The sequence below is a fragment of the Nelumbo nucifera genome, chromosome 8, assembly GCF_055504915.1.
Source record: "Nelumbo nucifera cultivar China Antique chromosome 8, China Antique-T2T, whole genome shotgun sequence".
Lineage (NCBI taxonomy): Eukaryota > Viridiplantae > Streptophyta > Magnoliopsida > Proteales > Nelumbonaceae > Nelumbo > Nelumbo nucifera.
Genome location: NC_142656.1, coordinates 22460563 through 22485483, shown reverse-complemented (window position 1 = coordinate 22485483; position 24921 = coordinate 22460563). Strand labels below are relative to the sequence as shown.

At 38.9% G+C, this 24921-nt stretch overlaps 2 protein-coding genes across 5 annotated transcripts in view; one reads left to right on the top strand and one right to left on the bottom strand.

Annotated features, from left to right (window-relative positions):
* Positions 1–7203: 7203 nt before the first annotated feature.
* Positions 7204–8081, top strand: LOC104609105 (early nodulin-like protein 15). Its single transcript, XM_010275327.2, has 2 exons — positions 7204–7469; positions 7605–8081. The coding sequence occupies exons 1-2, from the start codon at positions 7280–7282 to the stop codon at positions 7961–7963; spliced, it is 549 nt and encodes a 182-aa protein (XP_010273629.1). The 5' UTR covers positions 7204–7279; the 3' UTR covers positions 7964–8081.
* Positions 8082–9610: 1529 nt separating this feature from the next.
* The window catches only part of LOC104609104 (Ribosomal protein L9/RNase H1), a 29211-nt gene continuing 13900 nt past the window's right edge, over positions 9611–24921 (bottom strand). For all 4 annotated transcript variants that reach the window (XM_010275324.3, XM_010275322.3, XM_010275325.3 and 1 more), the window contains 2 exons: positions 13488–13559; positions 9611–10241 (listed from right to left, as the gene is read on the bottom strand). In XM_010275324.3, coding sequence (XP_010273626.1) covers positions 10077–10241; positions 13488–13559 — 237 coding nt within the window. In that variant the 3' untranslated portion in view covers positions 9611–10076. The remainder of the gene's footprint in view (positions 10242–13487; positions 13560–24921) is intronic.

Genomic DNA, 24921 nt, shown 5'->3' with positions numbered 1-24921 from the left:
CTTTTAAGAAGAGCCTAAAACTTGGACATTGACCTGAATGCATTCATTAGCTTGTAAACAAACTGTTTTATAAAACGCGTACAATGCAAGGTTAAATACCTTTTGAATAGCCTCCCATATAGTGTTCTCCACTATTTTCAAAATCGGACTGGACTGGACGGTTGGATTGGAAAAACTAGGAACCAGTCACTTGATCGGTTTCATTTTCCTTTAAAATTGTTTTTCCTCCAAAATCATTGATTTTGGTCAATAAACCACTGAACTGGCTGGTCAATTGTTTGAACGGTTTTAATCGTTTTTTAATTTTTTATTTTTTATCAGAACGGGCCGATCGTTCAGGTTGAATGGTTAGACCGTTCGAACCGATAACCGGACCCCTGACCGGTTCGATCACCAGTTTGTTTTTAAAAACCATGATATTCTCTCATCTAAAATTATTAAGAATGGCAACAAGGTGGGGCTAGGGATGGGTTTTGCATACTCCATACCTAACTCCAAATTCAAATTCCCTGCCCCAGATCTCGGTGGGATAAAAATTCTAACCCCATTCTCATCCTGCGGGGATCAACCAGGGATCCTTGACTTTGCCCTGCCTCACCCCGGTCATTCTTACTTGTATACTTATTAATTTATTTTTTATTGTTTATAACCTACTTAAAACTATTTTATATTGTATAATATAATATATATTAGTATATATATATATATATATATTACTCATGGCAGGATTTGGGTTGGGCCCCTCGGGAACGGATCAATTTGCCATCTCTATAAATTTTAACAATGTCCTGATTGTCTTGTAATGTTTCCTTTAAATGCCGCATAAACCAAGTACAATCATTAATCGACTCTATGAGTACAATTTCAAACGTGATAGGAATCATTCCGTTGTTCACATCAATAGACGTTGTGGAGGGTAGCTTACCTTGATATTTGCTGTTAACACGAGCCCCATTGACGAACAATACTAGTCGGCAACCGGTTCTAAAACCATGCAGCGCAAGGCGTAAAATGATGTGAATAGTTGCTTGAACCACCCCTCATCGTCCAGTATATGTGTCACACGAGCTATGATTGAACTCCAGCAACTTACCAAATAACCAAGGAATCCGCTTGTAAGAGTTGTCATCATCCCATTTATCATAAGCCAGGCTACACCTGTTCATGGGTCGGGTAATCCGATGGGCTAGCCCGGCCCAATCCATTATAAGTCAGGTTTAATCATAATTTTACGTCCATGGATTCAGATTCAGGCCTAAAGTATTAGGCTTGACTTTTTTTCGGATTGAGTTCGGGTTTTTTCAAAAAAACCTTTTTGAAAAATTGAAGCTCAGCTACTTTTGACATTCCAAAGTGGCCCAACACAAACAACCTTTAAGCTATGTTTTCTATGAAAAATCTTGAGAGTTCAATTTGGTTGTCATTTTTTGGGCTATTTGCTTGAGTTTCTTTAGACATTATTCGGCGCTCCTCAAACTCAAAGCAAATGAACTAGCTTATTACCCATTTGGAGGGATTTTGGGACCTGGTTTCTGTTGGATTTTAATCTTATAAGAGATTAAATCCAATGGGTTTGATTGGTCAATTACATGAGAAATTGCACCTGCATACTTGGTTGAAAAATCAGTTTTTCTCTTACAAAACCTAGTTTTTGAACTTGCCCACATTGGAAAATTACAAGGATTGTTTTCAGTATTTCAATAGGAGCTGATTTACACTTCTTAGAATTAGGAGAGGAGAGTATGGGGATTCGATACCGCGCAATGCGTGCGCGCGCGTGTGTGCGGCGCAATGAGGCGCTTTAGAGGCGCACTTTGCTCGCACCCACGTGGCTCGCGATGGACGGCTCTGGTTTTGGTGCATTGATCACCGTTGATGAGATCAACGGTCACGATTTGATAGGGTGTGATCAAGAGGCACAATTCAAAGTTAACAGTCACCAACTGTTAACAACTTTTTAAACAGTCACAATGTTTGAAATTGTGACTGTTCAAGGTGCCTTCTTTAAACCAACACCTACCTTTTCATCATACCTCTTCACAAATTATTTAAGGAGCATGAATCAGACTCCAAAATACACAATTTTGAAATTCACTCTCTCTCTCTCTTTCTCTCAGTCCGGTCTGCTACAGTCTCACAGAAGGTTTCTCTGGAGACTCTTCAACTTTGTTGGTTGCAGATTCTCGCCCAAGGCTCTGTTGTATCCTGGGAACGAATTTGCCTGTAACCCAACAGCAAACTCAGTAAAACTGAGTGGGGGCAAATAACGTTCTAAAGACAGTGTCTTCAGACGTGCCTCGGAGCTTCTCCTCCAAAGTTACAGTGACCCCATCTTTCACAACAGTTTCTAGCATTTCAAGTTGGGTCCCACATGGAATCTTTCGAAGCTCAGTTTGGCAAAAATCTGGAAATCCAACATGCATTCTAAACAATCTGAATAACTCATCCAAAACATAAGTTCTCATCCAAAGCAGCTCAATTAACGGAGCTTGTCCCAAATGGGGCCTTGGTTGAATGTTTAGCTTGGTAATAGAAGATGTGCAAACGAAGTCACTTGCTCCATCATTGGGTTTCTATTCTAATTGATCTTTCAAGCCAAACTAAACATGTATATAGGATTCTTTTACCTTCAAACTAATGCCTAATGGTCTAGTTAGGTTTATAAGCTTATTTCTAGATTTGGTTTACAGATCAATTCTCGATTCTCTATCTTGCCCTTCTAAAGGTGGGATGGAGACCATTTGATTTCTATGCAATTTGATCAAATGGTAAAAATTGATACATCCAAGATACAAAGTGCACAATTGATGCAATACATACATGAGAGTCTTTGCTTGAAGCAAATGCAGGATTCTCAAGTTGAGTCCAAACATACGTAAGCAAATGCAGGATTCTCAAGTGCACTTCTATTGAACGGTATAAACCAACCAATGGAGGAAATAGAAAACCCTTAAGAGGGCGTTTGTTTTCTGGTAATTGGGGACGGATAAATTGGTGGATCCCATGGAAAAGAAAGAAACTTGTGTTTGTGTTTTGGTATTAATGGGTCCTAGAAAAAAGAATCCCAAGTAGTTCATTTACCTAATAAGTAATACATGGCGGGACAATATTGTCCTTCAAATTATGACCCTTTTTATGAATAAAACAGTCATTGTATAACTTTACATTGAAAATAAAAAACAATATCAAATAAGTGTTTCCCATGCAACATTTACCCAAATAAATGTATTTACCTAAATAAATGAGTACTTACAAAAAAAAAAATGAACGAGGCCATGGCGTAACCCAAATTAACTCGTACATTAAAGCTCAAAATCTTTTTGAGATTAACAATGCTCTCACTTCACATTGATACACCTACAAGGGCAATAAAATTCTCTACAAGCAAAAACTTTGCAAACAATATGAAAGCATGCAAATCCAGATACACATTTTCACTACGAATTCAACGTACATGTTTCAAGAGATAAGAGTTTTTGCTTGCAGGCGATACCAAAATACCATAGAAGTGAAAAAAAAAGGATCATTTACTTAGACACTCCTATAATTTTATGTATTCACTAAATCCTACCTTTTAGTTAGCCTTTTACTAAAGCACACCCTATAGTATGCAACCGCTTTACTTAATCAACCTTCTCTCAAAAAACCATTTATGTTCCTATTTGGAATGGTCACATGACCTATTAAAACGAGTTGGAAATGTGAAATGGTATGGGCCCATGTTTTTATTCTAAAAATGTCCCTCAATAGTTCTCATATGTCATATCACATGCACTACACATCAAAGTTATAATTGGAAGGGAGGTTTAGTTTGAAATAAAAAACTCTTGGCCCATGACATTTCACATTTTCTACATATTTTAAGCCTAGATAAAAATACAAAAGAATTCTAACGGAAGGTTGATTAAGTAAAGCATTTGCAAACCACTGGGGGTGTTTTAGTAAAATGTAAATTAGAGGATAGGTTTTAGTAAAGCAAACTAAATTAAGGATAGGGTGTGTAAGTAAATGAACCAAAAAAGCTAGTTTTCTTTTCATAAAAAAAAAGTAAAAAGGGAAAAAATCAAGTCAAGTAGCAGACTTAATTCCTAAGGCTGTTTTTAGTTGCAATGTAATTTTATTTGCACTAATATAAATGTATGGGAGTGCAAATGAAGAAAATGCAAATACCCATTTAATTCAGTTTTAAATTTTACTTTATTCTACTTCATGTCTTAATTTACTTCATTTTTATTACAATTAAATAAAATAAGCTAACATTTGAAACAAAAATAGGTCAGAATTTACAATCAAACAATTTGCATTGCCATAGTTTTGCATCAGTGCAAATTTATTTGCATTGCAACCAATATAGCCTAAGGCTGTGTTTGAAAACAATACAAATAAGTGTGAATGCAAATATGTAGAGTGTAAAATGGTTCATATAAATTGCAAAGTTTGGTTAGTTTTGCATTGACAAATTTACCTTCTAACCAAACAGACTTTTAGTTGTAATGAATGCAAACATGAATTTCAATAAAGCATATGCTTTTTTTTTATCAAAAGCCCACTTGAATGCAAATTTACTTTTTTTTTATTAATGTACTTTTACATCTTATTATCAATGTAAAAATGCATTGGTCTTTCATTTGTAGTGCATAAATATGATGTTGCCAAAAACAGACAAAAGTGAACCATAATGCAAATTTACCCTCAACTGGGATTTACACTTTATTTGCATTATTTCCAAATGCAGCCTAAAGTTCAAAACTCTTAGGCTATGGTGAGAGAGAGAGTGAGAGAGAGAGAGAAAGAGGAGGAGGCATTGATGCTAGATGTTAAACGTTTGTATTCTACAAGGGCTAGAGAGAGATTGCTTAAAAATTCCAAAAAGTCATACCATAGATCGACAGATCAAAAGTAGTGCATGGGCTACTTTTGATTTTGCATCGTAGAGAAAAAAATGAATGTAGAAATACTTTTCAAAGCAGAGTGAAACAACAATGTAATAGGTTTTCAAAAAAAAAAAACGAGAAGAAAAAGAAAAACACCACTAAATTCTTAAAGTTCCTCTTAAACTTTCACATCTAAATAAATTCAATAGTAGATCAAGAGGTCATTTGTACATTATCCTTAAATGAATTTTATCATTCACCCTAAAATATATCCTCTATAATTGTTAAATAATGCTATAATCTAAAAGTTTAAGTTGTTAGATAAGGTCATTGAAGGCTTGAAACGTAAAGGATCTCATATTAAAATTTAATTAATTATAATTGGGGCGATGAAAAATAAAAACTAAACTAATTGATCAAATAATGTCTAATACATGTCAAAGAACCATTCAACCTAAAAATTTAAACTATTAAATAAGCACTTGAATGGGTTTTTTTTTTCCTCTAACAATAATGTAATATGACATATACATCTTTCCGAGATATTAAACTGAAAAATATTAAAGGGTCTTATTCAAAAAAAATTAAAAGTAAAAATATAAAATATATATAACAATTTCACTGCATTCAGAAAAGCAGAAAGTTATTTTTGATGGTTCAAAATTTAAAATTTAAAACCATTCTTATAACTTTTCCAAATATACCAAAGTTTGGATTTATCAAAGGTCACTTAAAGATGAAAACAAGAACAATAATGCATGAATCAAAATTCTTAGAGCTACCCCAGGATTGTGTATTTGCTATCAAAAAATCTTATGTAAAACTCGAGTTTAACAACACAAAGATACAAACAAATACAGTGGAGAATAAAAGAAATAAAGAATCACAATCATGCATCCTTTAACTTTTAACCCTTTTCTTAGTATTTTTTTCCATTCAAATATTCAATCTTGCTGATCAAACTTGAAAGCCAGATGGTTCAGTTCTGCTGCCATGCAGGCCATCTGCTCATCATGCAATCATCTGACCTTCTGCCATGCAGTGCAGACCACACTCTCCGTGCAATCATCCAATTCGTAGGCACGCCACAGCCTTCCACCAATAAAGTTCTTCATGTGACTTTGAGACAAGCATCTTTTATCGTACTCAGGACTCAATTCTTAATTAATTAATTAATCAAACTACGGGTTAGAATTGCCTTTTGGAGCTTGTATTTCGGGTTTTGGCAGTCTGCTGCTGCCTTGTTGGCCGTGTAAAGCGAATTCCCACGGTATTTGTCGGTGCGGTCGGATTCTACATCGGATCCGGGTCGGCCCGGAGCCGATCCAATTAACTTATAGAACTATGGCTGTTTATTGAAAAATAATGCAAGTCATTGCCATATAGGCGCTGCATTGATCCGGTAATTTAACATGATTTATAAATATATCAATTTCAAATTGTTACCTTTTTAATTTCAATGTGAATTATGTATAATGGGAAAAGTCTCAAATATTAAATCATTTTATACATACTTAGATAAAATATTATTATAATAGGATTACATTGAATGATCATCACTTTATAATATCAATTGATTGAGTACAAGTTAACCAATCAAGTTAACACTGAATAACCACAGATTTTGAAAAAAGGGAAGATTATTAATGCATGGCACTAATTAAAAAAAAAGAAGATTGGGTACAAGTTTTCCGGTATCATGTTGAAATGGTAACGGATCGGGCTCCAATCATGAAACTCGATTGATACTGACCCGACCCAAACTCGATCATGTCGGATCAGTGCTGGTTTACTACTTAAGCTCATAAGCTGACCCACTGACATGCCTTGCAGTTCGGGCACATGGGCATCAGGGCATGCATAGTTCATAGCATGGATTTTAGAAATGAATCGGTGATCGAACCGGTCAGGGTCCGGTTACCGGTTCGAACGGTCATATCGTTCGATCCGAACGGCCGGCCGATTCTAACAAAAAAATTAAAAAAATAAAAAGCGGTTTTGGAGGTATACGGATGACCGGTTCTCGGGTTTTCCGGTTCGACCGTCCGATCCGGTCCGATTTTAAAAATAGTGGTTTATAATAAAATTACAAAATAATCCTTTTAATGAAAATAAAAAAACAAAAAAAACGAGGGTAATATTGTCATTTAAAGATTTAAAAATCGGCTTGTCAGCTTTTTCTAATTAAGTCTAGAGTGCTTTGCTGTCTGCCTTTGGTCTCTTTTCCACCGATAAAACCAAGAAAGTATAGCCACGTGGCTTACCGGTCCAACGGCTATTCTGCTTCCTTTCCCAAGTTAAATAGAGAGACCAGGCTCTCCTCGTCCTCGGATTATTCTCACTCTTCAGTCGTCTCTTCTGGACTTCTGTCTCTCTAGTTTCAAGCTCTTCTGCTTCTGATTCTGATGTCAATGGAGTCTTCATCGACTGTTCTTTCGTCGTCATTAGCGGTCTTATTCCTTCTCTTCAGCTTTACACAAGCCAGAGAATTCATGGTTGGAGGCAACGCTAATTCATGGAAGATACCATCCAGTGGAAATGGATCTTTAAACCAATGGGCAGAAGCAAATCGTTTCCGAATCGGCGACTCTCTTGGTGATTTTTCTCATTATCTCAAATCACAACTTCTGGGTTTTCTTTTTCAGTTTCTTTCGTCATCTGGGTTTTGATTCCTTCTCCTGCTTCACTAACTCTCTCCCTCCTTTGCATGTCTTCTCTTCTCAATAACAGTTTGGAACTACGACTCCCAGAAGGACTCGGTGCTGCAAGTGACCAAAGACGCTTACGAGCACTGCAACACGTCGGACCCGATCGCTGCATTTAAGGACGGAAGCACCAAGGTTGCGCTCCATCGGTCGGGGCCGTTCTACTTCATAAGCGGAGCTGAAGGACACTGCCAGAAGGGACAGAAGTTGATCGTCGTGGTGCTGTCGCCAAGAAATGGGGCCATTGTGTTTGCTCCGGCTCCGGCTCCGGTGGCACTTGAGGGTCCGGCGGTGGCCCCCACTAGCGGTGGACATAGTTTGAGGAATGGTTTCGTGGGTGCTTTTGCAGTGTTGGGGTGTTTGTTTGCGATCGTTTTGCTCTGAGCAACAAAAGTTGAAAATGTATTAACAATTCTGTGTGTTTCTGTGGACGATCTCTCTGTGACTGAGAAATCATCATTGATACAACGAAATGAAGGATTCAAATCTACTTTCGTTTAAATTAACTCATTAAGCAATCAAAATCCAGTTACACGAGAGCAATCCTTTGTCTGCTGTTCACACTTGGTGGTGGTCAACTGTCACCTCGGAATTGGGATTTTCTGACAGCAGATCACATTTTAACTCCCTACCAACTTGATCTAATATCGCACCCCTCCGAGTTCAAATCAGCCCCCCACAGCACATCGCCGCCGTGTCCCAGTACACGATTGCTGATAAATACGTCAACTGTCACCTCGGAATTGGGATGTGCTGTGAGACGTTGTGGGGAGCGGTGAGTTTTGTTGACAGGTGATGAGTAGAACTGTGGATTGCTGATAAATACGTCATTTGAGAGGTCAGAATCATCACACTTGCCATGAAAAGAGGAGCACCAGTTTCTAGGTCCGTCTCAGTTGGCTCTTCTCCTTTGTCGATGAGGACAAATTGAGCGTACATCTAAAGCATCACAGCCTCTATGGAGTTTCACGTGTTAAACAGACAGTCTTGAGAACAACGTGTAGGATTAGTTCCAGAATTCATATCCACCTAAAATTAACTGGCTCGAAAGGACAATTTGATTTCATTTTTAGTGTCTTCACTATTGCAACGATCGATCGAAACATCAAATCAGCTGTATATTTTTAGGGTTTTTATTGTTCAGTCCATTCCAATAAATCTTAACTTCACCTTACAGTTGGGGGGTAGATGTTAACTCGGTATTGATGCACGTTATAGGTGGAGGTGAATTCTGAGGTGGAATGCAGTGTAGTTATCCTTAAATTATTTTTTGCATACAAATCAAGTTGACAACTGCAACGAGGCCCTACAAGTCGCAACTATTTTCTTGTCAACATGAATAGAATACATCTCAAGCAACCATGACCATGAGTGTGGCAATGGCATTAAAGTGCCACCACCTCCTCAATTTGATTCTGATTCCAGTACTCCTTAAAGGCAGGGCTGTAGCTCTTACTGCTCCTCACTTCGCAGTACAAACCCGTTGACATTTGCAGAATTGCAGTTATCTAATTTGCAATTATCAGGCAACGAATGACAGCTATCTCAAACGAGGACCAATTTGAGTGGTGAACAATAAGGAAAATTGCTCCACAAAAGAAATATAGGAAACTGAAAACCATTGATCTCTGTTGTGTGCAAAATCAAATAATGGTTTGCAAAGGGATCCGTTTTTCATTGGTGATTACTGTGTGCCTCCACGTTAAGATGGGGAGAGAGCAAGGTTTTTAAAATCGACCCGGAGAACGAACCAGTCAGGGGTCTAATTCACAGGTCAAATGGTCCGGTCGTTCAAATTAAGTGGTCGGCCCATTCTAGAAAATAAATAAAATAAATAAATAACAGTCAAAACCATTCGAACGGTTAACCACCCGAATCAGCAGTTTGATGACCAAAATCAATGGTTTTAGAAAAAGAATGGACCGATTCCCGATTTTTCCAATCCAACCATCCAGTCCGGTTTTAAAAACCATGAGAGAGAGAGAGAGAGAGAGAGAAAGAGATTCTTTTGGTATATGAGAGATATAGAAATTAAAAATGGGAAAGAGCAATCTAATTCTGGCTAGAAAGTACTACCCATCCCTCTTCATGTTTTTATCATGTAAATCTTAAGTGAATAAAATTCAATCACAATGTACAAGAAGGCAAAGGCAATAGCTAAAAGTTGAGCTGCTGCCGTGAAGAAATGAAGAAAATTTTTGTGATTTTCTTCTGACGTTCCTACCGGATCAATGCATCAGGGAATTTGTTCTTTTCAATCGATTCCCAAATACAAACTGGAGCTTTTTATAATTCTTAGGAACAGCTGCAGCGTCGTATGGGAATTTCCAGCATAGTGCATACTACCAAGTACCAGCCTAACTCCAATCAAGCAGCTTTAGGTTCAAGACTTCAAGTTATTTCTCAGAAATTACGACGACAGCTAACTTGACGAAAATTTAATAACCATGAAAATGTCATTACCAAAACTCGAAAATGGTACTCTCTCCCCTCCACTTCATTTTCTACGAATTTTAACGTTGAGGGTCCATAGAACCTTTCCCTCGGGCAGGGGAATTGACCTTGGAAAACGAAGTGGCACCTCAAACTCTCCCAAGGAAGATAGTGGAGATGGAAGATGCAGGTTCTCAGGCTGGACGCTTACACAAAGTTGCCTTGCCACCTGATGCATCAGAAAATAGTAAACAGTTAATATGTTTTAAATAATACAGCACCAAGATGCATACCCTCAATACACAACAATGCCTAATGGTGTGTTTTATTTACCTGGGTAAGTGCATTTACCATGTCTTATATTTCCCAGGTAAATAAGACAAAGATGGTTTTAGCCATACAAAGTCATTAATTAAAGGGGCAATTTTGTCACATCCTTTGGCAACTTTCCTACCAGGTAGATAAGTTACAAATGGTTATCACTTAACCCAGGTTAGTGATATCGAAGGAAAATAATTTTAGTCAACCCCACATAAACCTGGAAAAAAAATAAAAAGAACACGAATACCTTGGTCATGGAACCAAAATTCCATTGACCAACTTTTTCCCCTCTCAAAATCCCAAAAAAAAAAAAAAAACAGTCGCTTTGAGTTTGGAGGTTGAAGGTTACCATCCGTCTGATTTAAAGAGGCAATGATAGTAGCTCTCAGATGATGCTACCCAGGAGGTACCACGGCACCATCTTGTTCACCATGCACAAGATCACCCATATTCATTGTCCTAGTTATCAGGAGTTGACCTAGTTCCGCGTATCAATGGCAAAACCAATGAATAGTTCAATAACAACCTGCTAAATCCATTCATGACTAGAATGCTTTGTTCTTCTAGTCCAAGTTGACTCCATGACTTGCATCAACTCCACTCCCAACCTCGTGACCTCGAACAGGTCTTGAACCGACCCTACCCGATCTGTTATGGGGTAGGGTCTGGTTCCAAATTCTTGGAACCGACCCCAACCCAGTTTGGTTCCAGGGTCGAAGGATTAACCCTACCCAAACCGACCCGATGAAGCGGCCCTGGTTGGCCTTTGGTGAAACCAGCCTTGGAACCGAATTTGCCTTGAAATAAACCTCAAAATATTTTTAAGGATGTGAAGATTTGAACCCAATCACACATGGTTACAAAAGCCATGGTCTCACTTGACAATTGAATTACTTAAGTGATTTGATCATTTGTTTTTATTCTAATTGAATGTGTATAATAAATATTGTGCAAAGTAATATTTACAAAACTTAAATTATAATGACAAATCTTTAACCATATATTAATGTATTATGTTAATCTCCATATTAAATTACTCAATTTAACCGATGATCAAAAAAAATTACTCAATTTAACCAATAAAGATGATATAAGTTTTAAACTACATACTATCATTATTGAAAATTAAGTTTTTAAAGGGTATGCTTCATTTTTTTTACGGGGGAGAGTACAGAAAGAACAGGTTCCACGGGTAGACCCTGTAACCGACCTCGGAACAGCCAAAGTCAGAATCGACCTTCACAGGGTAGGTTCCAGTTCCAAAAACCTGGAACTGACCGCTGCAGGGTAGGTTCCAGGTTCTGCCATGGAACCGAACCGAATCGGCCCATGCTCACCCTTAAGTAACACCATGTTTTCTCAATAAATTGACTCCCACAATCACAAAATATAATTCCATAACAATTAGTACAATCTAAAGATAATCGGTGTTGTCAAAATTAGTCATTGACTAATCAAAAATAGATAGTTGCGGGCCAGGTCAACTACATTACTAACTAATACTCAAGGTGCAGTGGCCTAAGATGGCTAAAGCATCGACTAGATCAATTAATTGGTTAATGACTAGTCAACCAGAAAATCATTTGTTTGTTTGTATCTCTAATTATTTGAAATAATGTAGAATATGTCCGCATTCTATTATACGCATGCCATTGCTTTAAAAATTTGTGATAGAACATGATCGGATGATGGTATATAAAATAAGAAAAAGGCATAAAATTAAACAAAGGCAGTGGAGTTCTTTTAAAGTTTTTTCCCCAATCAGTGGTGTACTGGTATTCTTGAGTACTGATACTCGGTACAGAGTTGCCACAGAGCAAAACGAATGATCAAAGTTGCTACTTTTCTTCAGAAATTTTCTGTCTGAAAAATAAAGACTACCAAGTACATGTTCTAGAGCATTCTTTTTTTTTTTGCATAATTGTAGTTTATATTAACTTATATATGAGATTGCATCAAAATCCTAAATATAGAATATATCTTTTTCATCAACTAATTAGGCACAAACTAGTCAGCACATTGACTAGAGAGGCCTAAAACTAGTCATCACTTCACCACATTGATAACACTCAAAATACTAAATCAAAGATAGATGCGGAAAACATTTAAATCATTATTAATTTATTTAATATCTTCAGAGAAAGGAAAATAGGAAATCAAATATATGTTTATAATCCAAGTTTATATGCATGCATACATCATTTTTTTATGAATACATGCATACATCATTTCTTTCTTGTGTTTTAAATTGTCTATATCTAACTATGATGCAAGTAAGAAATAGGACTCAGAAAATGAATTTAAAGGATTACCCACTTAACTTGAAAACATGTCAAGTGAATGGAAAAAAAGGCAACCAAAGGAGGAGTCACTGGAATCACTCAAATGAATCATCATGCACAATTACAGGTATCAACATGATTTGATCCCCATGATAGGGAGTGGAGTCAAATCGGTAGAGTTAAGGGATTATTCATTCAGAAGTCATCAAACTAAGTCTAATTGGTAAGTTGGATTCTCCTAGCTTAAAAGCTTAACCTGTCATATTTTGTCAAAGCAATCACGTTTACTTACAATATCATTGTTGAGGTTAGTAATGCAAGAAAATGGGAAACACATTTTCCAATTCAATTTGTTCTCAAACTGCACGTGGAAACTTCATAAATCATGACTTTCTTGCAAATTATTGAACAACTGGAACAACACAACAAAAAAGCAAATACCATATCCATACAGCTAGTTAATTTATTATAGGGATGTAAATACCATATCCATACAGCTAGTTAAATTGAATTCAGGTTGTTGAATGTCAATCTCTCACTGGTTTGGCTTATATTGCATGCCAGTCAATATTTCTGAGCCATGAGAAATTAAAATGCTTTTACATAGATATCAAGTATTTTAATTTTTCTTTCTTTCCTTTTTTTTTTATTTTCACCAGGCAGGGTGAGTTTGGTGCAGGGTATAATCAAGTAGGGTTGGGTTCAGGTTGACTTGAACCTGTACTAAACTCAAACCTATTGACAGCCTTAATTAATTACCAGAAACTACTAAACCAGATTCCAGGATGATGTGTGCTAATTAAAAAAAAAGGCCCATTCGCTTGAATCGAAGAGAGCAACACAATGAAACAAGAAAAACAAAACCATCATACCTCAGAAACAAGCTCATCTTTTGTCACAGGTGAACGCAATTCATTACCAACCTTGATGAGCCTCCTCAAGGACTGCAATAAATTTAAACTTGTCAGATTATAGGTCTGGAACAAGGTGGCATAGCTTTTTCTTTACATTACATCAAGTTTTCCGCTAATTATTATTTGTCAATCTTTCCATTATATAAATATCAGGGTTCCTCGCAAATTACACAATGGCTATGATTTCTATTTTTTTGGTTTTCAAATTTAGATTCACCATCCAAAATGTCTGTTTATCAGTGGATACAGAATCACACATATCCACATCACAACATAATAATAAAATGTGCTTTCCTTAACAACCATAATAATAGGAACACTTTTGGAGGAATAGGAATACACAACATTTCCTTCACAAAAAAGATGAAAAAGAGGGATTGGCCACTAAGAAATTAAAGAATGATATACAAGAGAACCTACCATCGGAATTAGGAAACCACAAATGACCATGCCCTATAAAATCATCAAAGGTGACCCCATCCAACAAGTTCAAAAGGTTAGGCATAAATGTGATTTCAGAATCTCTAAGATTCCTCCTAGATCCCAAGTTCCAATTCAGCCCAAAGGATGAAGAAGGATGAAAAAAGTCATGCACAGGTCTCCAAGGAAACAAGTCTTTCAAGGGATACCTGATATGATTGAAAAACGAGGATATGATTAAAAACAAGTCACATCACATCACAACTTGTTTCTATCAAGAAGCATATTTGTTATGCAAGATGGCTGGTGCTGTTCACAGTCGGTCAGTATTCTGAAGTAGTTTCAGCAAGAAAAACAAAAGAAAAATAAGAGATAACCAGAAGAAAGAAGAGAGGAAGAGAAGAGAAGAGAAAGGGAGCAGATCAAAATCTGTTTCTGCCGCCCAGATTTAGTATTTATATGTTTCTATTATAACAAGATCTACAATGACATTTATGCCCCTGCCACTCAAAACACTTCTTCTATTAGAATAGAAGAAGAATGAGAAGAGAAAGGGAGCATATCAAAATCTGTTTCTGCCGCCCAGATTTAGTATTTATATGTTTCTATTATAACAAGATCTACAATGACATTTATGCCCCTGCCACTCAAAACACTTCTTCTATTAGAATAGAAGAAGAATGAGAAGAGAAAGGGAGCATATCAAAATCTGTTTCTGCCGCCCAGATTTAGTATTTATATGTTTCTATTATAACAAGATCTACAATGACATTTATGCCCCTGCCACTCAAAACACTTCTTCTATTAGAATAGAAGAAGAATGAGAAGAGAAAGGGAGCATATCAAAATCTGTTTCTGCCGCCCAGATTTAGTATTTATATGTTTCTATTATAACAAGATCTACAATGACATCTATGCCCCTGCCACCCAAAACACTCCTTATAAACAATAACAGCAACTATAATAGTTGCCCAGTAAGGCCCAGAAAGACTAATAACAAGGCCCAAAAAACTAATAACAGGTAAACAAAAAAGACAACTAATATAGCAGGGACTTCACTAATTTACTAGACTGTTTCTCCACACTCCCCCCCCCAAGTTGGGAATAGGTATTAGTCATTCCCAACTTGCATAAATCTATCTCTAACTTGACCCTTGTAACTGCTTTGGTGAAGAGATCAGCAGGCTGCATATCGGAGGCAACATACGTAAGGCACACTTGTTGGGAGGCAACTCTTTCTCTGATAAAGTGTCGATCCACCTCAACATGTTTGGTTCTATCATGCTGTATTCGATTAAGTCCAGTAAGACATTTTTTTCTGATAAATGAAGAAATTTTTTAATCACAGAACATAAGAGATACAAGTGACCCAAGAAGAGGCATGAAGTGCGGCCCCCTCAGAAAAGACAAGAAGATTCTTAAAAATATTTTGAATAAGTTACAAGGTAGTCCAAAAAAGACTGTCCCGAGAAACCCCTTGTTTGGCTAATGAATCAGCTATAGCACTTGCCGATCTGCTCACCCATTGGGCACTAACAGTCATGTTGCTAGTCAGCCAATTCACTTTTTTAAGGAGGTCTCTATCACTCCAAATGGCAGAATCTGGTTCAAGAGACATCCCACCACCACCTGTGAGTCACCTTCAATTAAAGGATGCTCCACCCCAATCTGGTTTGCAATCTGAATCCCTTGTACAACAGCTAGTATCTCTGCTCTTGTGGAGTCACCCACTCCCACTGGTCCTGAATACAAGGAAATAATGTTGCTATCCTTATTTCTTAGGACTCCTCCTACACCCAAGTTCTGGATTACCCTAGCTACTCCCATCAAAGTTCAGCTTAATGACACCATCTGAAGGAGGTGCCCATTCTACCACTCTTCTAAGCCTCCTAGAAGAAGGAAAAATCAACAAAAAAGTCTAAAATTTTCAGCCAATGGATTGCCCTTGTCAATATGCAATCCTGCACTTCAGGGAGATTCCTTTCCTTTTCTAGGAATATTCTGGCATTCCTTTCTTCCAAAATAGTCCACACAAGAGCTGCTCTGATACATTTCCACGTAATTCTCCCTCTTCATTGCGCCACCCGAAATAAGAAGGGTTAAACAACAAACTTACATCAGATGGCAGGTTCCGCCTACATCCAAACAAACCAAAAATCCAATTCCATAAAGCTACAGCAAAAGGACAAGACATTCTGAGCTTTACAAAGAAAACACCAGTTAGGGGAAAGACGTAAGGTTTCTTCTTTTGCAGATTTTCCAAAGTACTGATCTTACCATGGTACACTTCCCAACAGAAGATAGCAATTTTAGGGGTGATCAGCCTAGCCCAAATTTCTTTAATAGGAAATTCCCCAAGGGTAGAATTGAAGCAAGGGATTTGAAGAAAGAGGCACAAGTAAAGGAGCCTTTTGGGGTAGGGGGCCAAATTCTTCCGTCAGGTTTAGTAGGATCCAAGCAATCAGACTCAAGTAATAGAAGTAACTCAAAAACACAAGAGGATTCTTCATCCCTTAACCCCTTACAAAAGCCAAAATCCCAAGACAAAGATAAAGGAGGAACCGGGTTAGGAAGAAACTCAGATACTGGCTCTTTTTTGTAAAGTGAAAGAGTAGAGAGAGGGGAAGAGATCTTTGAGGGATTGGTTACCCACCCAAGTATCTTCCCAAAAAAGAATTGAAGAGCCAGAGCAAGCTTCATACCTGATTAGACTGAGGAAACGGGGAGAATTTTGTGTATAGCCTTCCAAGGTGTTGAGAGAGTTGCCTAACGAGATACCCCAACATCCCAACCATCCTCTGAGCAACCATGAATACTAGCCACCACCCCATGCCATAACCTCTCCCTCTCCAAGGGCCATCTCCACAATCACTTTCCTAGTAGAGCTTCATTCCTATGGACTAAGTTCCCTATCCCTAGGCCCCTTTCTTCCTTGCTTCAACTAACTACTTCCCATCTAATCAAGTGGTCCTTTTTCACCCCCCCCCCGGTTCCCACAAGAAATCTCCCATTGCCTTTTCTAATTTCTTAGCCTCCCATGTAGGAATTCTAAAGACTGATAGGAAGTAGGTTGGAAGATTTGCAAGAGTGTCCCTATTCAAAGTCACTCTGCTCCTATAGAGATGCAAAACGTTTTCCAAGCCGCCAACCAGTTTTCAAATTTTTCCACAATAGGAACCCAAAACCGACTCTCTTTAGGGTTAACACCTAGGGGAAGACCTAAATAGGTCAAAGGCCACTCAGATGTGGAACAATCTAAGCAACTTGCAATAGACTCTACCTCCCTATCCTCCAAATTTATTCCAACCACAACTTGTTCCAAAATTGATCTTCAAATTGGAGACACTCTCAAAGAGATTTATTAGATTCTTAAGTTTCCTTACCCTTCTCAAATCACTCCCTTCACAGAAGATTATTATATCATCAACAAATTGGAGGTGTGTCACCGAAATGCTCCTTTTGCCTAATCTCCAACCCCTTATTAAATCTTCCCCATCTGCTTTTGAGATGAATCTACTAAGCACGTCTGCAATGAGTTCACATTTGCACCCCACACGGGGGTGCCCCACAACGTCCCACAACACATCCCCATCATGTATCGGGAATATCTCCCGATGATGACATCATCATTTCTGGTACTATCATCAGGAGATGTTCCCAATACACGACAGGGATGTGCTGTGGGACGTTGTGGGGCATAGATCTGAACTCGTCTACAACATGGGTAAAGAGGAAGGGTGAGAGTGGATCACCTTGTCTTGGGCCTCTACCAGCTAGAAAGAAATCTTTTACTACTCCTTTGACTAAAACTGAGTAGTGACAAGATGTTAGGCAACCACTTACACAATTACACCATTAATCCCCAAAACCACATTTCCTTAGGACCTCTAGTAGGAAGCTCCAATCCACTAAATCATAAGCCTTCTCCAGATCCAATTTGCATATGAAACCCCGATTAACTGATCTCCTCATCTCCTCCATGCATTCATTTGCAAGAAGGATCTTATCTATAATCTGTCTTCCTTGTACAACGGCTCCTTGGGCTTGACTGATAAAAGGAGAAAGAACTTTGATCCTCAAAGAGAGAACTTTTTCCAAGATCTTATAGATACTAGTCACCAAACTGATCGGCCTAAAATCTTTGGGATGTTTAGCATCAACCTTTTCGGAACCAAAGCTAGAAATGTGACATTCACTCCAAGACTAATCACATGATTGCCCTCAAATTTTCTAAAGACTTCTATTAGTTCTTCCTTAATTATGTCAAAACAGTCGTGATAAAAAGCCATAATGAAGCCATCACTATGGCTTCTCTAGAGACTTCTGTTTTTTTTACTCTTCATCTTATTTCTCCTCTTTGTTGTTTTTTCACCTGTCTTTGCCCTTTCTCCCTCCCTTCCCCTTACTTGAGAACTAAGAACTGAAGTGCCACCCTCCTGTTCCTTTTCGAAATTCTCCCCCAATTCCTCCTCTACCAAGAGTCGAAAAGTCTACAAGATTAATCCCCAAATCCTTTCCCCTTCATCCACAGTATCATTCAAAGCCTCCACATCCTCTAAAGCCTCTATTACTTCAATTGAATCACTAGGACAGGCAGCTTTTGGAATAGTGTCACTAGGATAGGCAGTTTTTGGATGAGTGCCAGCTCCACCTGCGGGCTGAAACAAAACAACAATTGGGGATTGGGGAAGGGGGCAGATTAGTATCAAAAACTCGAGGAATACAAGAATCAAGACAAAACATACTAGAAACACCAAAACCTGAAATGTCACCACCAATTCTGCCTAGGTTCTGAGGGAGTTTGCTGGGATAAGTCTCCTCAGGATCAACGTATGTTGCACTAACAGGGAAAAGGGAGTGTTTGTTTCTTTGCCATTTGAATTGGAAGAAGACATGCACGAACTAAAGACACCTTGACCTTGATCTAGATGTGTAACAGGCTCTTCTCTGATTTTGGCCAAGACGTTCACCTCCCTCGACGTACACCTTCCATTCCCAAGCTCTTCGGCGGCTCCAAAGAGTTCGCAGGCTTAGGAATAGAATCTTCTCCAAAAAGAAGTGTTGTTCCAAGGTCTACATCCGCTACAGAGGAGCTTTTCGAGTAATTGCTTCTCACACTTCCTATGTTGGAACCCTCGAGGAGAAGCTCATCATCTTCCTTTTTTTTATGAATGATAATAAATTTATTAATTCAAAAGCAGATTTAGAGTGAGTTCATACAACATCCTAGGGAGACGCGCGAGCTGCAGCCCCTCCTTGAATCTTACTAGTAAACTAGGAAAGAAAAGCAAAAATCACAACTGAACCCAAAACAATTCTTCCCTATTTACCCCTTGCTTAGCTAACACATCTGACAAAGTATTTGCTGATCTCCCCACCCACTGTACAGTGACCAACATATTCCTTGTCAACCAACTAAATTTCTTCATTTCATTCTAGCAACGCCACATAGCCTCTTCAGGACTTTTCAACCAACCCACCACCACTTTGGAATCCCCCTCGATTGTTAGGTGTTGTACCCCCAACTGGTTTGCAAATTGCACCCCTTCTACAGCAGCTAAAAGTTCTGCCCTGATGGAGTCCCCAATTCCCAAGGGACCCGAGTAGAGCAACAAAATCTCCCCCTTCTCGTTTCTCAAAGCACCCCCCATTCCGGATAATCCTGGATTACCCATGCTACTTCCATCAAAGTTCAACTTCAGTGAGCCTTCGGATGGAGACCAGCTTGTAATTGATTTGTCCTTTAGAGATGAACACCTCGCTACTGCTGACCAATTTCTCCAAAGGTCATTAAAGAAGAATTGAAGAAAGATTTCCAAGGCCTTCAGCCAAGGTATTGCCCTATTTAACACACAGTCTTTCAAATCCTGATTGCTCCTATCCTTCTCTTGAAAAATTCTAATATTCCTTTCTTCCCAAAGAGTCCAAATCAAGGCAGCACGAGCACATCTCCACATAATTCTCCCTATTGTTGTAGGCCAATAAAAGGTAGAATGGTTGAAGAGCATGTGAACTTCTGCTGGTAGACTCCAACTACTCCCAAACAACGAAAGTAGCCAAGCCCAAAGGTATGTAGAAAAGGGACAAGATATTAATAGGTGGTAACAATCCTCACCGTGAGCTCTACAGAGGATACACCAATTAGGAGAGATACAGAGGAAAGGTCTTCTCTTTTGTAGGTTATCTAGAGTGTTTACTTTCCCATGGAATACTTCCCAACAAAACGCCATAATTTTTTGGGGAATTGGCCTGCACTAAATTTCTTTTGACGGAAAGGGTTGGTGAGTAGAAAGTTGAGAGATGGACTTGAAGAAAGAAGCACAAGTGAAGGTTCCATTGGGTCTAGGAGTCCATACCCTCTTATCTGGCTTGGAGGGGTCCAAACAAACCTGATTAAGACAACCTAGCAAAACAGAAAGAGATTCAATTTCATCATCTCTAAGTCCTCTACGAAACCCAAAATCCCAAGTAGGATCTAAGGGTGTTCCCAAAGGTGAGACAAATTTTGAGACCACCTCTTTTTTGTACAATGAAACAGAAAATAGCGAAGGGAACAGATCCTTTAAAGGTGTGTCTCCTACCCAAATATCCTCCCAAAAATGAACAGTGTTGCCAGAACAAACTTCATACCTGATAAAATTGAGGAATTGAGGAAGGGTGTTGTGAATGGCCTTCCAAGGTGCTGCTAGGTTAGCTTGCCTTGATACAGCAGCATCCCATCCATTCTCTGACCTCCCATGAATGCTTCCCACCACCTCATGCCACAATCTCTCTCTTTCCAATGGCCATCGCCACAACCATTTCCCTAACAGAGCTTGATTTTTTCTAGTTACCCTCCCAAGTTCCAAACCCCCCTCTTCTTTACTTCTGCACACAATTTCCCAATTAACCAAGTGATCCTTTTTTTCTTGTCCCGGCTCCCATAAGAAATCTCTCATCAACTTCTCCAGTTTCTTAGCTTCCCTAACTGGTATCCTAAAAACAGACAAAAAATAGGTAGGTAAGTTAGCCAAGGTAGCTCTTATTAGGGTAATTCTCCCTCCTAAAGAGACATAATTCCTCTTCCATGAGGCTAATCTCTTCTCAAACTTTTCTATCACCGGGGTCCAAAATCTACTCTCCCTAGGATTTGCCCCTAAAGGAAGCCCTAAATATGACATAGGCCAAGTAGAGGTGGAACACTCAAGACACTCCGCAATAGCCTCGACCTCCCCTACCTCCAAATTTATACCCGCTATGCAGCTCTTTTCCAAATTTATTCTCAAATTAGAAATACTTTCAAAACCTTTGATTAGCTCCTTTAGGTTTGCTACCTTTTCGCTAAAACCTCCTTCACAAAAGATCATTAGGTCATCTGCAAACTGAAGGTGGGTGACGGGGACTTGGTGTTTCCGTATTCTCCAACCCCTAATGGCATCTTCACTGTCATCCTTGGTAACGATCCCACTAATCACATCAGCTACTAAGGTAAAAAGGAAGGGTGAGAGTGGATCCCCTTGCCTGACACCCCTGCAAGCTGGAAAAAAGTGCCTCACCATACCATCATCTTCCTTTTCTTCTTCACAGTTTACCCACTCTGAGTCAAAACCATCGTCATCAGACCTCCGCTGATCAAACATCTGGTTTGTACGTTCTGGGGTCGTGGAATAGGAGACTAGTCTCGGTCTCCAGCTGAAATCCTCCGCCACTGTTGTGTTCAATCCCCCCTCTTCGAGCCAGGTCTCAAGTTAAAAGATGATAAACCTAAACAATGGTTTATCACCTTCGGTCCTGCCTTGGTCATGTGAACATTTAAATGATCACATGATGCCCTTTTCTCCTTCAGCCCAGCCCCTTCCTTAAATCTTGAAATACTGGGTGATGGCCCAATTAAAAGCCCATTACTAAAAGTCTTTGAATTGTCTAGAGGCCCAACCAAGTGTCACCCAATTTAGCATTCCAGCTAATTATTTTCATTTAGACTCTTAGATCATTAGGCCCTCCAAATTACTAAGAAACCTTTAGTAAGGAACCTTTCATCTCTCCCCTCTTCCACTTAACTCAATATCCCCTTCAATGTCCGAAATTAATCTCTCCACTTCTGATCTTTTCTTTTTTTTTCCTACTCTTGTTGACCTCAGTTGTCATAGAAGGCTCTACAACTCCTATTTCCATCTCCACTCTTTGGGGGCTTACAGTAGGTTCTACCCTTTTTGGGGTTATTTCTAGGAACTCTTCTTTCTGTTTGTATTCCTCCAGCAACCCACAAATTTGGCTCCCAAATTTGAGCACTAACAGTCATGTTAACTTGTAAACAATTCTCCCTCCTTTATTTCGAAAGGAAGAACCTCCTTACTTCCCTTTCTGTCACCTAGTATTAGTCGTTGTGATGTTGGGGTACCTGTTTCAAGCAAAGAACACTGATTAGAACCAGAAAACAAAAGGACATACATACCTGGACCCGCTGGAGGCAAGTGAGAAGAGGGTTGTAAAGGGATTTGAGCAACAGAGTTCGTATCTAAGGCCTTTCCCTCTGACTGGTTCTGCTATGAAGATGACCTAGGTTCGACCCAAACTTCTTCATCCCTTACAAATGAAGTTTCCTCAAAAAGCTTCCCCTTCAACGGTGTTTCTCTGTAATGCAATAGATTAGAACCAGGTCCCTCTTAACTGATACCTTGAATAGGCTGAGTTTCAGGAATAGTCTCAGTTGTTGGAAGAGTTGTCTCCTGTCAAGCCTCAGTAAGGGTTGCTAAAACCACCTTACCATTGTGCAACACACTATCTGGAGGAGTAACCTGTACACAGTCGTTGAAACTCAACGTTTTTTTTCTCTTCTAATCCCAAACCAGACGAAGACAAACCTTGTATTTTCTCCTCTGTGACAACTCAAAATCCAAACTGCCCTCCCCTCAAGGATATTGCCCGACTTTTGTAAATCGATACTACCCAAACTGAGAGTTTCTCCGGTATCCGAGTCAAAGTAGTCTTCGTCTTCTGACAACATCTCCACTTCGAGATTTTGGAATTCACTTCGTTTGACATACCTCGGGTTGCGACAATCTGGCAAGTAGCGCAAAACTTTTTAACTGGAATCCACTGCAACGACTGATTTGAGCTTTTCAAGTAACTAGTAGAGCTCGAGGATGACGATGCTAGACAAAGTTTCTCCCCTCTACCAATGGTGCTTTCCCAGTCACGTGTTGTTTTAAGTCCTCACATGCCTTTCTAATAGAAGGGTAGGGGCCAGTAAGAAATTCAAACACCCTATTTGTTTCAACCAACTTCTTCAATGTTGCTGCATCCTTTTGGCTTTCCCATTCAATGATCAATCTCAAGCCAGAGAGATTTTAAGGTTGAGAAGTAAACCGATACAGGTTTCTCCCCTGTTTAAGATTATTCACTTCACTTTTCAGTTCATATGCCCTAGCAACATTAAGGGGCTGTGAGTAGGTTTGATTCATATTCTCCCAGGTTTCCTTAGCAGTCTTCACCCATAAGTAATTTCTATTGATGTGTGGCTGCATAGAGTTGCATAGCCAAGTCATCACAAGATAGTTTTCTTAAACCCATTTTGCATAGGTTGAGTCTTCCTTTGCTGCTTTTTTAATGTCTTTGATTACATATCCAAGCTTTCCCCTTCCCCAATAGCCATCATGGCCGATTGGGCCCATTCCAGGTAATTTGTGCCATCAAATTTAACAGTAGTAATCTAAAACGTATTATCTGACATACTCCCAGACCCCATAGATCCTCCTCCAAAGGATTTTGGTTCCTTTCCACCTGGTTCAATTCTGATCACACCACAAAGACCTCACAAATACTCCCTTAACAGGTCTTTAACAGAGCTTATGCAGTAATCCAGTACAAACTACAGGTCTGAAATACTCCCTTAACAGTCCAGTACTGAAACCAGAACAGTATAAGTAAATGGGGCAAGTCAAAAACACTAGAACTGACTTGTTCTCAGTAGAAACCCTAGAACCAGCCTAGGGAGAAAAACAAAAGGACTCAGCCACTCCTTCCAGAAGATCCTAATCATTTCCTACAAGCTGTTGGATCTCATAAAGGAACTATTTTCTACTCAGAAACCACTGAGTGCCAGTACCATTGAAGGCTTAGCCCCTAAACCTTAATCTGATCCAAAGAACTCTGATTCTTCCTGGTTATTGGTGATCTCCAAGAATGCAGATCTTGGGCAGCAAGAATTTCTCCAATAAACCTCCAAGAATCAGGCAAGACAGACTGAAATATCCAGCCCTTATACATCCTTAAGTAGACGGCTGGACGAAGCCTAGATAGGAACCCTAGCAAGCCCTAAACCTTGCTCTGATACCAAGATGGCTGGTGTTGTTCACAGTCAACCAGTATTCTGATGTAGTTTCAGCAAGAAAACCAAAAGAAAAATAAGAGAAAACCAGAAGAAAGAAGAGAGGAAGAGAAGAGAAGAGAAGAGAAGAAGAACGAGAACAAAGCAGATCAAAATCTGTTTCTGCCGCCCAGATTTAGTATCTATATGTTTCTATTATAACAAGATCTACAATGACATCTATGCCCCTGCCACCCAAAACACTCCTTAATAAACAATAACAGCAATAGTAACAGCAGCTATAATAGGCCTAGTAAGGTCCAGAAAGACTAATAACAAGGCCCAAAAAACTAATAACAGGTAAATAAAAAAGACAACTGACATGGCAGGGGCTTCACTAATTTACTAGACTGTTTCTCCACAATGCAAATAAGGCTTCTGGGCTTTACTTTGTTTGGTATAGGAAGTAGTTCCAAATTTGCTCTCTGAACGACAAGTATCCCTTACCAATCACGAAAAGAAAAATGGAAGGCAAGATCCCTAAAGTATCAAATCTCCATCCAATTAACTTAACTTACAACATTTCTTATTCTTATGAAATAATTCACAACATAGATAATTACAACAATAAAATGTTGGATAGCAATCATAACGTATTTCCATTCAATTCTATTTCCATCTAGA

What these genes read in the sequence shown, in the direction of transcription:
- LOC104609105 (XM_010275327.2), top strand. Translation starts at nt 7,280, where the DNA reads ATGTCAATGGAGTCTTCATCGACTGTTCTTTCGTCGTCATTAGCGGTC. An exon ending in CCGAATCGGCGACTCTCTTG is followed by an intron (nt 7,470 to 7,604) that starts GTGATTTTTCTC and finishes TCTCAATAACAG; the next exon opens with TTTGGAACTACGACTCCCAG.